The sequence below is a fragment of the Phyllobates terribilis genome, unplaced genomic scaffold, assembly GCF_046119375.1.
Source record: "Phyllobates terribilis strain yellow unplaced genomic scaffold, ASM4611937v1 Scaffold_11__3_contigs__length_659146591, whole genome shotgun sequence".
Classification (NCBI taxonomy): Eukaryota; Metazoa; Chordata; class Amphibia; order Anura; family Dendrobatidae; genus Phyllobates; species Phyllobates terribilis.
Window position 1 is genome coordinate 413,433,784 of NW_027362771.1, and position 16,475 is coordinate 413,450,258.

Below are 16,475 nucleotides of genomic sequence, written 5' to 3' on the forward strand. Positions count from 1 at the left end.
ACAAAGAAAAGGTATAATAGAAACAAGTCACCAATTCTGCATTTATCACCCACTCCTGGTTTTGGCTCCCACTCATGAGAAAAAATACTGACTGAATACTGACCAAATACTGATAGTGGGGCCATGGTCAAAAGCTGATCAGCCATGCCAGTGCTGATTGCAGAACTTTTGAAAAATAATGGAAAACATTGTAAATATTGAGTCTTTGTATAAACTTGATGTTTAAAAACTTATGAAATAATAATAATTGCACGTAAGCTACCATAGACATATCAGTCTAAAATATCTAAAAACAGTAAAGCAGAAAACTTTGTGAAAACCAAAATTTGTGTCGGTCTTATAACTTCTGGCCATGACTTTAGACTGTGGATCAGCACAACCCATCAAAAAACAGTGGGTGGTTGTTAAGGGCTTAAAATAGCAGCAGCAGCAACAACAGTTACTTAACTATCCTTCCCTTGCCCTGTACTGTGGTATTGCAAATCAGCATTAAAATAATCATAGTTTAAAATATTCTGGCCATAAAATACTGTCCATCTCAATGTGATTAACAAAAAAAAGACTTGAAAGCCTGATCGCAGTAGGATATAGACCACTTTGGCTACAGTTTTGTAACCAGTTAAATGCTCTCTAAATTAAACTGTAGTTTACACAACTTTTAAGATGGAGTCTACTTACCAGAGACCCACTGGAAAATTAGGTCTACTATTTCAGCTTTAATCTCTCCATTAAATAGCGCACGAGATTGTGGGAAGGCTTTGTCAAATGCTGTGAATATGGCTTGCGACAAATAGTCTGGATACATCTGGCGGAAAACAATTGTAGTTACCAAAAATGTAAATATATTTCCAAGAAGTTTAAGAAAAAGTTAATTTCCAGTATGAAGCTACAAGTCCTAAGATTAGGAACGGCAAGTCATTTGTGGATTTGCAGAATGGATTGCCAAAATCTGTTTCATATATAAGATTGCCACAAACGCAGTTCAGCATGTAACCACTTGTAATGATTAACAGTATGCTTTATCAAGACCTAGAATTTGAAATAACTGTTCAAACCAAGTACAGGAGCTGGGTGCTTCACAGGGGGACAATCATTTACATCTTCCCACCTGCTTGGTTTCCATCTATTTCCATCCTTTTCTGGCCCTATAAAGCCAGAGCTGTCAATCAAAGAAGAGGGGAGGTGGTAGATTGAGGGAAAACAAGGTGTATTTAAATGATTAAACCCTTGCAAAGCACCAAGAGGCGGGACTTAGTTTGAACAGTCATCCTAAGCTAACAAAGTCTGTTTAATAGTTTTATTTTTATCATTTAACCCCTTCACCCCCAAGCCTTCCTGACAAGGCCAAATTTTACAATTCTGACGGGTGTCACTTTATATGGTAATAAATCTGAACCGCTTAAACATATTCCAGTGATTCGTAACATATTGTAATCTACACTAGTGGCCAAAATTGAGGCAACACTCTCAAGATTTATGAATTTTTAGCATTTTGCCAATACAAATCGAAATTTCATGAATGTTTTTGATTTCACAGTACAGTTTTTAAGTAGAAATAACAAAATCTCATATAGAAACACAATATTAGCAGAAAATTTGTTCATTTGGTAACAAATTGGACACTATTGTCGCTCAGATGACTGTGGGAGAAAAGCCATTTATTTGTCCTATTTTCATATCTAACACTAGAATGTTAATACTTAGTTGGATAGCCCTTGGCCTTGATGACTGCCTGGCATCTACTTGGCATGCTATCTACCAGTTTGTGTAAATCAGATGGTGTGATGATGTGAAACCATGATTTGATGATGGTTGCAATGAGTTCTTGCTTGTTTGAAGCCCGCTGTTTTGACACCGTTCTTTTGAGCCGAGCCCAGAGATTCTCAATAGGATTGAGATCTGGGCTGTTTCCTGGCCAATTCAATAGCTGGACATTTTTGTCCTTGAACCAAGAGAGACATTTTTTAGCTGTATGGCATGGGGCTCCATCTTACTGAAAAATAAACGGTGTCTCTTCACCAAATACATCACGTGCCAAAGGAATGAGTTTAGGCTGAAGGACTTCCTTGATGTACTTTTCAGCATTAACTGTTCCTTCAATTACCTACAGCCTACCAACTGCATCTCTGGACATGCAGCCCCATACCATAACACTCAGAGGATGCTTCATGGTGGGTACTGTACACTCTGGCAAGCAATCCTCTCCAGGTCGTCGAACATAGCGGACACCGTCGCTGCCATAGATGGATATGCGTGTCTCATTGCTCCATAAAACATTTCTCCATTGATCAATGGTCCATTTAGAATTTTCTTTGGACTACTGCAGACGTTTCCGACGCTGTGAGGCATTCAAGAATGGCTTTTTATGTGGTATTCTGGCTCTTAACCCCGCGTTGACCAATCGTCGTTGAACCGTCCGATCAGACGTTGTCACTCCGGTGTTGACAAGCTACTTGTTGATGTCAACAACAGTTGATTTCCTGTTATTTAGGGCGATTCTAACAATTCTTCTATCAGTCTGAAGAGTTGCAGCCTTCTTCCTTCCTCTACCTGGTTTATTCTTTATCGAACCAGTCTCTTTAAACCGCTTACACACTTTGAGAACGCTGGCCGGTGAGATCCCTTTTCCAATTCGTGCTGCAATTGACAGGTAACTGTACCCTTCTTCTCCTAAAGTAACAGCTTTGGCTCTCTTCTTAGGTGACCACTCCTGTCTAATACTGCTGGCGCAATATCGGTCTTAAATCACACCCAGGTCACTATAAACAAACATAGAATACATATCGCAGAAGAGGGCGTGTGTTCAAGTAAGTATGTCAGTGAAAACTTTCATTAAATATGGGTGATGGTGAAAAACTGCAGGTGTTGCCTCAATTGTGGCCACTAGTGTAAGTTAGTGGTAAATTTAGGTCAATATTTTTTGCGTTTATTTGGAAAATATTGGAATTTTGGAGAAACTTTTGAAAATTTTGCAATTTACAAACTTTTAATATTTATGCCCTTAAACCAGACAGTTATATCACACAAAATAGTGAATAAATAACATTTACCACATGTCTACTTTACATCAGCATAATTTTTAAAACATAATTTTTTTTGTTAGGAAGTTAAAAGGGTTAAAAGTTTATCAACAATTTTTAATTTTTCCAACAAAATTTACAAAACCCATTTTTTTTAGAGACCACATCACATTTGAAGTGACTTTGAGAGGCTTATATGACAGAAAATATCCCAATGTGACATCATTTTCAAAACTGCACCCCTCAACGTGCTCAAAACCACATTCAAGAAGTTTATTAACCCTCTAGGGGCATCACAGGAATTAAAGCAATGTGTTAACAAAAATGTAAAATTTTTCTTTTTCCCATAAAAATGTTGATTTAGCCCCAAATCTTGCATTTTCACAAAGGTAATAGGTGAAAATGGACCCAAAATTTGTTGTGCAATCTCTCCTGAATACAACGATACCCCATATGTGATGGAAAACTACTGTTTGGGCACCCTACAAAAGAAGGTAGTAGATCCAGCACTTCAGGTAAAATGCAGAATTTTATTCCAATATGTTCCATCAGTAAAAACATAGCAAATCCACATCATTAGATGGAGAAACATATCATCCGAGGAAAAAAGTCCCAAGAAGATTATTATTCAAAGTCCAGGTTGACACGTTTCAAAGTGATACTTCTTATTCATAAGAATTCATTAGGTTATTAATAAGGAGCATCATTTCGAAAAGCGTCAAGCAGGACTACCCGACAGGGTTCTTACTGTGTGAGCCGCGCATGGCGTCCCTGCCATACGCCCTCACACAGTGATCTGCTGTGTCAGAATAGTCACTGCTCCCAACGCCGAGACTGTGTACGTGGGGAGCAGTAACCATTCATTCTCCCTAATAGCGTGCACACAGTCTGTGTGGCCGCTATTAAAGGCCATGAATATTCACTACAATCCACTCCCATGGGAGTGGTGAATAGTCATGTCCTTTAGCTCTTTGGCTACAGTGTGCGCGCTATTAGGAAGAATGAATGGTCACTGCTTCCCACGCACACAGTCCCGGCGTGGGGAGCAGTGACTATTCCAGCACAGCAGATCACTGTGTGAGGGCGCAAGGCAGGGACGCCATGCGCGGTTCACACAGTGAGAACCCTGTCGGCAGCAGAGGGACGCAGCGCTGGAGGAGAGAGGAGGTGAGTATGAGTGTTTATTTTTTTGGTGTGCAGCGTGACGGGGATCGGGGGGGGCAAGCATACCAGGATGAGGGGGGCCATACATACAGGGATGAAGGGTGCCATACTTACCAGGAGCCGCGCTGCAGGCACAGTGTGCCGGCTATTAAGGAAAATGAATATTCACTGCTCCCCACGCCCATGGGCGTGAGGAGCAGTGAATATTCATTTACTTTAGTAGCGGGCACAGTGTAGGCTGCAGAAGGCGGCTGCTGCCTACTGTGCCCCCTACTCCGCTGCTGTCGCTCCCTCCACATCCCCCACCACCCACAGCAACAGTATTTATGTATATCGAACTATAAGACGCACCTCCCACTTTCTTCCAAAACTTTAGTGGAAAAAAATGCGTCTTATAGTCCGAAAAATACGGTAACTCCCTAAGGAGGTTGTTCCAAAATATCTTGGAGAACTAACCACAGATCTTCTGTGGATGTACCGTTGCACAAATTCTTCTATCTCTTCATGTAATCCCAGACAAACTCGATGATGTTGAGATCAGGGTTGGTCCAGGACTCTTTCTTCTTTACATTGAAGATAATTCTTAAAGGAAACCGATCAGCAGGAATATCCATGTTAAACTAAAGGTATGGGCAGTATGGCGCTGTCATACACATTTAATACATGCCTCTAGTGTAACAATCTGCAGCCTGGTTTTCATCAAATCATGAAAAATTTCAGTTTCCTCAGTGTTCGGGGCGGGACTTGTGGGCGGGACTGTGGGTAGGGTCTTTGGCTCAGAGGGCTCAGCCACAGCCCCCCCACGCTGCCTCTGTTGCATTCATTTAGATTTTGAGATGGCGCCATCTTAGCTGTGGAAGGTGCTATCGCTGGTGGCGGTCTTCATGAAAATGGCGCATGCGCACATTGACATCCGGTGGTCTTCAGGAAAATGGCATCAGAGGTGGTGCTTGCGCAGAATGAGATCTCGGCTTGTCATTTATCTGAGATCTCATTCTGTGCATGGGCCACCTCTGGTGCCATTTTCATGAAGACTGCCACCAGCGAGAGCACCGCCCACAGCTAAGAGGGTGCCAGCCCAAAATTTAAATGAATGCAACAGAGGCAGCGGAGGGGCCATGGCTGAGCTCTCTGAGCCGAAGACCCTTTCCACAGTCCTGCCCCGAAGCACCGAGGAAATCAAAATTGATCATTATGCTTTAATGAAAACCAGGCTGCAGATTTTTACACTAAAGGTATGTATTAAACCAGTAGGAAAGCGCCATACTGCCCATATCTTTACTTTAACATGGATATTCCTGCTGACAGGTTTCCTTTAATGACACTGGCTGTATGTTTGGGGTCATTGTCTCACACATAGTGCTGAGAGGTGTTCTAAATGGGCCAGGATTATGGGTCCAGGTTTTACGAGCAGCTGAAAGAGCTGGTAGGATCAGCTGCTCACTTACCTCCAGTCCAGTTCTTGGAAGGTCTGATTAAGGCAGCTGGTGCTGTCTCACTTTCACGGTCTGTGTGCAAGGTGAGCAGGCCTTGTATGTGCTGCTCAGACCCTACTGTAGTTAGAGAGAAAAAGGACTGACATTTAAATGGGTGAGCCCATGCTGTATATGAACTGGTTATTTTCAATTTTAGTTCAGTTACAGTGGGGGAAATAAGTATTTGATCCCTTGGTGTTTTTGTAAGTTTGCCCACTGACAAAGACATGAACAGTCTATAATTTTAAGGGTAGTTTAATTTTAACATTGGGAGATAGAATAGCAAAAAAAGCAAGAAAAATCACATTGTATAAATTAGATAAATTTATTTGCATTTTGCAGTGAGAAATAAGTATTTGATCCCCTACACACCATTATGAGTTCTGGCTCCTACAGACCAGATAGACGCTCCTAATCTACTCATTACATGCATTAAAGACAGCTGTCTTACATAGCCACCTGTATAAAAGACTCCTGTTCACAGACTCAATTAATCAGTCAGACTCTAACCTCTACAACATGGGCAAGACCAAAGAGCTTTCTAAGGATGTCAGGGACAAGATCATAGACCTGCACAAAGCTGGAATGGGCTACAAAACCATAAGTAAGACGCTGGGTGAGAAGGAGACAACAGTTGGAGCAATAGTAAGAAAATGGAAGAAATACAAAATGACTGTCAATCGACATCGATCTGGGGCACCATGCAAAATCTCACCTCGTTGGGTATCCTTGATGATGAGGAAGGTGAGAGATTAGCCTAAGACTACATGGGGAGAACTTGTTAATGATCTCAAGGTAGCTGGGACCACAGTCACTAAGAAAATCATTGGTAACACATTACGCCTTAAGGGTTTAAAATCCTGCAGTGCCCGCAAGGTCCCCCTGCTCAAGAAGGCACATGTGCAGGCCCGTCTGAAGTTTGCCAATGAACACCTGGATGATTCTGTGAGTTATTGGGAGAAGGTGCTGTGGTCAGATGAGACAAAAATTTAGCTCTTTGGCAGTAACTTAACTCGCCGTGTTTGGAGGAAGAAGAAGGATGAGTACAACTCTAAGAACATCGTCCCAACCGTGAAGCATTTGAGGGGAAACATTATACTTTGGGGGTGCTTTTCTGCAAAGGGGACATGACGACTGCACCGTACTGAAGGGAAGATGGATGGGGTCATGTATCGCGAGATTTTGGCCAACAACCTCCTTCCCTCAGTAAGAGCATTGAAGAGGGGTCGTGGCTGGGTCTTCCAGCAAGACAATAACCCAAAACATACAGCCAAGGCAACAAAGGAGTGGCTCAAAAAGAAGCACAGTAAGGTCATGGAGTGGCCTAGCCAGTCTCCAGACCTTAATCCCATAGAAAACTTATGGAGGGAGCTGAAGCTCAGAGTTGTAAAGCGACAGCCTCAAAATCTTAATGATTTAGAGATGATCTGCAAAGAGGAGTGGACCAAAATTCCTCCCGACATGTGCACAACCCTCATTATCAACTACAAAAAATGTCTGACTGCTGTGCTTGCTAACAAGGGTTTTGCCACAGAAGTATTAAGTGTTGTTTGCCAGAGGGATCAAATACTTATTTCTCACTGCAAAATGCAATAAAATTTATCTAATTTATACAATGTGATTTTCGTGATTTTTTGGGGGATATTCTATCTCTCAATGTTAAAATTAACCTACCCTTAAAATTATAGACTGTTCATGTCTTTGTTAGTGGGCAAACTTACAAAAACAGCAAGGGATCAAATACTTATTTCCCCCACTGTATACCTTTTGTCTTTTTGTACCCAGAAGAGGCTGCTTTATTTTGTTATCCTGACCGGTTATTGGACCTTTAATAAACCACCTGTTTGTTTGAACCGACAAACTGGATCCCTGTGTGTGAACCAGCATCTACCACAGAGCCAATCCTTCACAACCTGCAGATATGTGATTAAACTGCAGGTTAAAAGCGTTCTGAACCTGCACAGCAGCAGCACTTCTCCTGGTAACATTCGGGTTTCAGTCATGGTGGTGGCGCCAGCACGGCATCAGTCACTGCTCTATGTGAAGAGAGTGGAGGCTGTAACCTAGCCCCTGGATCTAACTGACAGCAGCTCAGCATTAGGGCCGGCTATCAGTCAGTGCTGGGGGTGCGGTTATAGCTGCCGCTCTCTATACACAGAGTGGTACCTGAACCCGTGCCCCCCATGACTGAAGCCCTAATGCTACTGGGAAAGTTAATTTCCAGCCAGCAGCGGGAGTCTAAGTGCTGTCGTCGTCCAGGTTCCAAATGCTATTAACCAGCAGATTAACGCTATATCTACAGGCTAATAGTGTTTTTTTTTTTTTTTGCTTGACAGGTTCCCTTTAAGCCTCCTACACAGACACAGCTATTTCTGTTACAGTTAATGACTGAATGAACAAGAGTTAATTAATGACTGATTACACAGCCTGCATCCCAAGATACAGTTTGCAGTAGAAACACTGGCTTAAAGTAAGAATAAAATCACTATAAACACTCTAATAATATTCAACCACACCACTATTGCGTCGTAGTGTCAAAACACCATCACTAAAATAAATAAAAGTTAGGGCTCATTCAGATGTGCGTTTATCTCGTACGAGTGCTAATAACTTTTATTTTGAGTTATAATACCCTGATTATTGAGATAGTTACAAAGATAAAACACTGTAGGAAAAATCTTGACAGCAATTAGTTAAAAAAAAAGCAATATAAAAAACTATTACATATATTACCTGTGTAAAAATGTCTTTGATATCATGTGGAATACTGCAGAATAAAGCAACAAAAGTTTCTGAGATTCGATCAAAGAGATAATCTTGCTCGATTTGCTGAGGCTGATAGAAATAATAATAAATAATTATACAAACATTTATTAAAAAAATGCAATTTTGATTAATATTTTTTTTAACTTTTTGTCGGTAATATATAACGCAGTGGTTTTCCTACCCTGAATTACATAATTCTTTAATGTGAATCTGTCAGCAGGATTTCACCCCTAAACTATGTTTATGTGCATGTACATTAGTGTTCAAAATAATAGCAGTGTGTTCAAAAACATGAGTTAAGCATAAAATCGTTATACTAGTTTTTATTTCCATGCATTGGGAACATTGCACACTGTTTTCTAATTCAAAACATGAAGAGAAATGTATAGAATTTTTAACTACTTTACAGAAAATAACAAAAAATGAACATTGGGCTGTTCTAAAAAACAGCAGTGTCTGCATTTGTCTTTACAAACTCACAATATGTACTCTTTTTTGAGGATTTAGCATTCCTGTGAATTACTTACCTAATATTTAGCTGTATAACCACATTTTTTTAGAACTGCTTCACATATATGTTGCATAGAGTCAACCAACATCTGGCACCTGTCAACTGTTATTCCAGCCCAGGATGCTTTGACTACATCCCACAATTTTTGGGTATTTGTTGGCTTTGTCTGAGAAAAGGCAATTTTGATGTCACCTCACAAGTGTTCTATCGGATTAAGGTCCAGGAATTGGGCTGACCACTCCAAAACCTCAATTTGGTTGGACTGGAACTAAGATTTTTCTTGTTTACTGGTGTGTTTAGGGTCGTTGTCTTGTTGAAACACCCATTTCAAGGGTATATCCTCTTCAGCGTAAGGCAACATAGTAAGAGAAACAAGCCCATATCATGCTGCTAGCACCATCATGCTTCACTGTCTTCAGGGTGTACTGTGGCTTGAATGCAGAGTTTGGGGGTTGTCTGATGAACTGTCTGCCCTTGGACCCAAAAAGAACAATTTCACTTTCATGAGTCCACAAACTGCTTCTCCATTTTTCTTTAGGCCAGTTGATGTGTTCTTTGGCAAATTGTATCTGCTTCAGTACATGTTTGTTTTTTTTTAACCGTGGGACTTTGTGGGGACTTCTTGGTAAGAGATTAGCTTCACACAGGAGTCTTCTAACTGTCACAGTACTCACAGGTAACTTGAGACTGTCTTTGATCATCCTGGAGCTGATCATTGGCTGAGCCTTTGCCATTCTGGCTATTCTTTGATCTATTCGAATGGTAGTCTTCCGTTTTCTTCCATGTCTCTCTGGTTTTGCTTTCTATTTTAAAGCATTGGAGATCATTTTAGCTGAACACCCTATCATTGTCTGCATTTCTTTATAAGTTTTACCCTCTCCAATTAAATTTTTAAACAACGTACGCTGTTCTTCTGAACAATGTCTCAAACGACCCATATTTCTCAGGCTTTCAAGGAGAAATGCATGTACAACATGTGCTGGCTTCACCCTTAAATAGGGGCCACCTGATTCACACCTGTTTCTTCACAGAATGATTGATTTCACTAATTGAACTCCACACTGCTATTATTTTGATCGCAACCCCTGTCAATTAATTATTAAAAAACATAGACTTAAAAACATGCAGATCATGAATGCAGAGTCTGTTGGTTTTCTTTGAATCTACTGCACCAACTGGTAAATTGTTTGACATGTGGCAATATAATTTATACCAAAAACAGTGATTAATCTAGTTAGTCATATTGGACTGCTATTATTTTGTACACTACTGTAGCTCTTTCAAAGGTAAGTCCAGCAATACCTTTACATGCCCAGTACATTCCACCATTACTGAGAAATCAGTGTTTTTGAAGGACTATTGCAGATCTGAAGCCTCTGTCACTCCGGCTCTTTTCTTGACCCAGCGAAGACTCCTCCTCCTTGACTGATGGCCTCTATGCTTTGTGACTTCAGACAAAAGAGCTACAAATATCTCGTCAGCCTAACTTGCATACAAACAAAGGACACAGTAGGAGTCTTTATGTGATAGAACTGCTCCTGTGCACAATCTTATGGCCAATTGAAGCCCTGAATGAGGGGTCATTATGGGGAACCATGGAGGTTAGATGACTTCATGACGTGCTGATAAAGAAGGTAAAAGGAGCAGTTTCCTGTGTGTTGGGCTACATAGGACTACACAATAGTTTGAAAAGGAAACAAGCATGAAAAATCAACATACCAGTAGCTTAAAAAAATGTAATAAAAATGTAAAAAGCAGAAGGAAATATTTTCAAAAATTAAAAAAATATATAAAAGCTTAATTTGCCTACAATTTCACCCAAATTTAAATAGAATAATAAAAAAAACATATTTGGTATCGTTGCCTGCAGAATTATCCAATGCATAAACAAAAATAAATATATAAATAAATTTTAACACCAGAATCACTTTTTTTGGTTAAGTCACCTCTTGAAAATGATGAAATAAAAAGGTCATAATATCATACAGACCCAAAAAATGGTACCAACAAAAACCACAGCCTGCCACAGAAAAAAAAATTATGTTTTTTTTTTTTTTTTTCATTTTAAGTAGTAAAAAAAATAGAAACTATATAAATTTGGTATCACCATAACTGTACTGTCCCATAAAACTAAAAGCAAAGGGTAAGACAGAACAAGCCAATCACTCCTGTGACCAGATGCAATGTCCAAACAATACAGGTCCCAAAATGAATGCATGTGTATCAGAAGAAAAGAAAAACGTTTTCCAGTGTCTTCTTCTTAAAAAGTGATGAATTTATTGAAAATCAGACATATGCATACACCTCACATCAGACTATGCAGATACATTGCAGAACCCCAAAACACAGTGATGACATTGCTTTTCTTTTTTCAATTTCATCTAACATATTGTTCTCCATGCTGCTGCCTATTAACGTGTTACATAGACAAAAAGTAGGAAAGCCTCTACCTGTGTGTAGTGTATGGCAAATAAAAGTAGAAGAAATGACAGATACGCATTACTGTAATTATTTTATTTTTTTTTATTTACTGTGGTCTAATCTTGAAACTCTAACACTAATCATGATCTACAGTAAGTTACAAAAGGGTTATCCCATGATAAAAAAAATTACAACTTATACAAAGGATCCCGAGAATGGAACTGTGAACGAACTTATAAGAATGGAAGAAATGCTCTCCAGCACACCCATAGACAATGGCCATGGTTTAATTCCAAAATGCTCAGAGCCCCTTCACGGGATCAGTGGGTTCCCAGCCATCAGACCCCCATTGATCAAGATATATTTAGAAATGATGGAATCAACCCTTTAAACACAGTTTTCAGAATCTCACATAAATATTTGTTTATTTGTAACATACGGTACAGACCAAAAGTTTGGACACACCTTCTCATTTAAAGATTTTTCTGTATTTTCATGACTTTGAAAATTGTACATTCACACTGAAAGCATCAAAACTATGAATTAACACATGTGGAATTATATACTTAACAAAAAAGTGTGAAACAACTGAAAATATGTCTTATATTCTAGGTTCTTCAAAGTAGCCACCTTTTGCTTTGATGACTGCTTTGCACACTCTTGGTATTCTCTTGATGAGCTTCAAGTGGTAGTCACCGGAAATGGTTTTCACTTCACAGGTGTGCCCTGTCAGGTTTAATAAGTGGGATTTCTTGCCTTATAAATGGGGTTGGGACCATCAGTTGTGTAGTGCAGAAGTCAGGTGGATACATAGCTGATAGTCCTACTGAATAGATTGTTAGAATTTGTATTATGGCAAGAAAAAAGCAGCTAAGTAAAGAAAAATGAGTGGCCATCATTACTTTAAGAAATGAAGGTCAGTCAGTGCGAAAAATTGGGAAAACTTTGAAAGTGTCCCCAAGTGCAGTTGCAAAAACCATCAAGTGCTACAAAGAAACTGGCTCACATGAGGACCGCCCCAGGAAAGGAAGACCAAGAGTCACCTCTGCTTCTGAAGATAAGTTTATCCGAGTCACCAGCCTCAGAAATCGCAGGTTAACATCAGCTCAGATTAGAGACCAGGTCAATGCACACAGAGTTCTAGCAGCAGACACATCTCTACAACAACTGTTAAGAGGAGACTTTGTGCAGCAGGCCTTCATGGTAAAATAGCTGCTAGGAAACCACTGCTAAGGACAGGCAACAAGCAGAAGAGACTTGTTTGGGCTAAAGAACACAAGGAATGGACATTAGACCAGTGGAAATCTGTGCTTTGGTCTGATGAGTCCAAATTTGAGATCTTTGGTTCCAACCACCGTGTCTTTGTGCGACGCAGAAAAGGTGAAAGGATGAACTCTACATGCCTGATTTCCACCGTGAAGTATGGAGGAGGAGGTGTGATGGTGTGGGGGTGCTATGCTGGTGACACTTTTGGGGATTTATTCAAAGTTGAAGGCATAATGAACCAGCATGGCTACCACAGCATCTTGCAGCGGCATGCTATTCCATCCGGTTTGCGTTTAGTTCAACCATCATTTATTTTTCAACAGGACAATGACCCCAAACACACCTCCAGGCTGTGTAAGGGCTATTTGACCAAGAGGGAGAGTGATGGGGTGCTACGCCAGATGACCTGGCCTCCACAGTCACCAGACCTGAACCCAATCGAGATGGTTTGGTGTGAGCTGGACCGCAGAGTGAAGGCAAAAGGGCCAACAAGTGCTAAGCATCTCTGGGAACTCCTTCAAGATTGTTGGAAGACCATATCCGGTGACTACCTCTTGAAGCTCATCAAGAGAATGCCAAGAGTGTGCAAAGCAGTCATCAAAGCAAAAGGTGGCTACTTTGAAGAACCTAGAATATAAGACATATTTTCAGTTGTTTCACACTTTTTTGTTAAGTATATAATTCCACATGTGTTAATTCATAGTTTTGATGCCTTCAGTGTGAATGTACAATTTTCATAGTCATGAAAATACAGAAAAATCTTTAAATGAGAAGGTGGGTCCAAACTTTTGGTCTGTACTGTAAAAAAACAAAATATTAAACATATCACCCTTGTATATTACTTATATCATAATATCTCATTTTTAATTAGTTAAACAACCTTGATTCAACTTACCTTAAACCTCTGAAGAAAAAACCACCAAAAGCAATCTTGAAATATGGCTATTGACTTTTCAGAAAGAAGTAACTTTAGTATTGTTTTCCCAGTTCTTTCCTAAGGAATGCAAAGAATTCATAGCTAAATGTCTACATATATATATTAATTCTGGGGTGTAATTGTATCATTCAGCAATACTGTGAGATAAACAGATAAAATATATTTTTGAATTTACCATTTTATATTTAGTTGAATGCATAACAAAATAGGGTTTCCTATAAGCAAAAGGTCTGAATACAGTATATCTAATCAGGGATGATATCATCCAGCCAGCACTTCTCCGCTTTGTGTGATTTAAATACTCTGTGCTAATGAAGGCTAATCAGGATGTCATACAAAATGTTAACCAGGAGAAGACATGACATCAGCATCTTTTGTATCTACTTTGGATGGAAAGAACACAGATTTATCAAAACAGGTCTTTGATAGTGTCTCCAGGTTGTAGGAAGAGTGTATACCAGGAGTCCCAAAAAGGTGCAGAAGTTTCAAGCACGTTTCAAAAAACGTTTGGCATTCTGAGGAGAGTTCCTGGAAGAAGAAAGTCATTCAGGGAGGCATCCCTGGAGGACGGAGATTCCAGAGTTTCGGTATCCATGGAAAGAAGTATTCCTGGAGAAGAGACCAAGGACAATCCTTGGGGAAGAGGGTCCAAGGAGTAATGAAAAGTGACCTACCAAGAAGGGGGCTATACCAATGAGAGGACATTACTAGGAGGCATGAGAGTCAAGGTGGGATAACAAGGAGGCACTAAGCGAGATGCCAGTGAGATCATGACTGCAGATAGAGACTTGTGTTTGTGAAGGGCTCCTTTCTGGTAACTATGACATTATGGAAATGATTGTAAGCTTAATGCATTAATGTCGGCTTGCTGCAATTGGCCTAAAGTTGTAGTTATTTTGTTCTCTGTTTTATCAATTTTATACTGTTCATTTTTCTCTGGGTATTAAATCATTTCTTTTTATACACTTTTGTTGGTGTGCTTTCCTTGCTGACCGTCCCCTACAATCTACGAAGAGATATTGTTATTGTGTGGTATTCCTATAGTTTGATATTGGTATTTTCAATAATAATATTTCTTGATATTGTTTAGCATATTTTTCATTTGAGATTTGTATTGTCCTTCGTAACAGTGTTTCTCATAACACAGCGGTTTATGGAAAGATAAGAAACATTATTTTCAATCTCCTATTCAGTTTTCAATTAGGGAGAGACTTTTAGGAAAGTGAAAACTATTTAAAACGGTTGGTATTGCTACTCTGAACCTTTCAGTCTGACCAAAGGGAAACACGGTTCTTACAGTCTAGAAGAACAACTAGTCAAATAAATTGAGAATAGAAAGTTACAATACATGAACCGATGAGGAATGATGTAGCCAAAGTTCATCACAGTACATCAGAGCACAGTAGCAGTATGGGACCTTGTCCAACTACAGTGACATGTAAAAGTTTGGGCACCCCTGGCCCAAAATCACTGTTATTGTGAACAGTTAAGCAAGCTGATGATAAAATAATCTCTAAAAGGCCTGAAGTTAAAGATGACACATTTCCTTTGTATTTTAGACAAAAAAAAAACACTATATATTTTCATGTTTTATATTTTAAAAATGACAAAAAGAAAAATTTGCCGATGCAAACGTTTGGGCACCCAGCATGGTTAGTACCTATTAGCAAACAGACAATAGCCCTATATAAATACATAAAAGACATAGCTGATAAACCGTGTGCATATGTATACGGTCAGCATAAGTTCCACTCCAAAAGCAATATAACATCAGAAGAGAAAAAGGAGTGATTTATATCAAGAAATTTTATTATTACATATCAAATATTACATAAATATATCAAAGTAGTCATCACAATTATTAGCACTTAAAAATGGGGAGCACACAAGGGAACCAGGGAATAATAGCACTAGATGATATGTAAAACCACATTGCCAACCCCACAGATAGATGTCAAATATCAAACTAGTGCAGTGGGGACCCCTAAGGCAAGAGGCTGACTCAGAAAACAATTATAACAGGACAAAAGGTATGCCAAGTAACATCATAATAGACATAATAGCCTCATTCAGCCCACATGGTCTGAATGAGGCTTTAACTTTTGCTGCGTTTCTTTAAATAAACTTTTGTGGTTGTTGGCTCTATTCTCCTGTTTTCTCTGGTATTTTCTCCCATGTGTGTTTTTTCAGAGTTTTTTCTTTTAATTGTGGCTGTATTGCTAACTTTTAACTAATTTTTATTGTCCCTTTATTTAGTATTGATGTGCTGTACAACCGTTGAAAATCTTCTTTGGGACCACTTCCGCTGTTTCTAACAACTGCCATTATGCTGGACATCTGCATCAAAACATAACATCACAACCATTCATGATTATAGGATGCATGAATATAATATGTATGATGTCTCATACTATGTAGCCCACCAGGCATTATAATTTTCACCCTTTTGTCCTAGGTAATATTTATTATGTAGTCTTTTGTGATTACTATTGTCACCCCTAAATATCACATGGGGTGACTTATACTGCCATATCTCCTATGGGATGGGCTGCTGGTACAAAAGTGACTGGATTGACCAGTATAAATGGTGGTTTACCCGTAGCTGTAATGATAGCTGTGGGCTATTCCTATTCCCTGTCATAGGGTTGGTTGCTGGAACATCGACATACGCTGTGCGCATGCGTGCCGTGTGGCTTCCCTCTGGAGCGCGTGCCCCGCTATCTGCCGTCTCCTGCACTGTGTGGCTTACACGTGCAAGGGGGCGTGACGGCTTGGTCACGCGCGCCCGACAGGAGGCCCGCGGCGCATGCGCCACTATGCGGAAGTCGCGTCATCGGGATGATCACGTGATACGTCACGTGATCCTCCCGTTTACCATATTTAAGGTCCTCACACACATCAATACATCTGCCTCT

The 16,475-nt window shown here is 39.8% G+C and overlaps 1 protein-coding gene across 3 annotated transcripts in view; it reads right to left on the reverse strand.

Moving 5' to 3' along the window:
- Window positions 1-16,475, reverse strand: part of FAM227B (family with sequence similarity 227 member B) — a 600,742-nt gene that overhangs the window by 526,989 nt on the left and 57,278 nt on the right. For all 3 annotated transcript variants that reach the window (XM_073653079.1, XM_073653078.1, XM_073653080.1), the window contains 3 exons: window positions 13,519-13,617; window positions 8,393-8,494; window positions 679-805 (listed from right to left, as the gene is read on the reverse strand). In XM_073653079.1, the coding sequence (XP_073509180.1) occupies window positions 679-805; window positions 8,393-8,494; window positions 13,519-13,617 (328 nt within the window). The remainder of the gene's footprint in view (window positions 1-678; window positions 806-8,392; window positions 8,495-13,518; window positions 13,618-16,475) is intronic.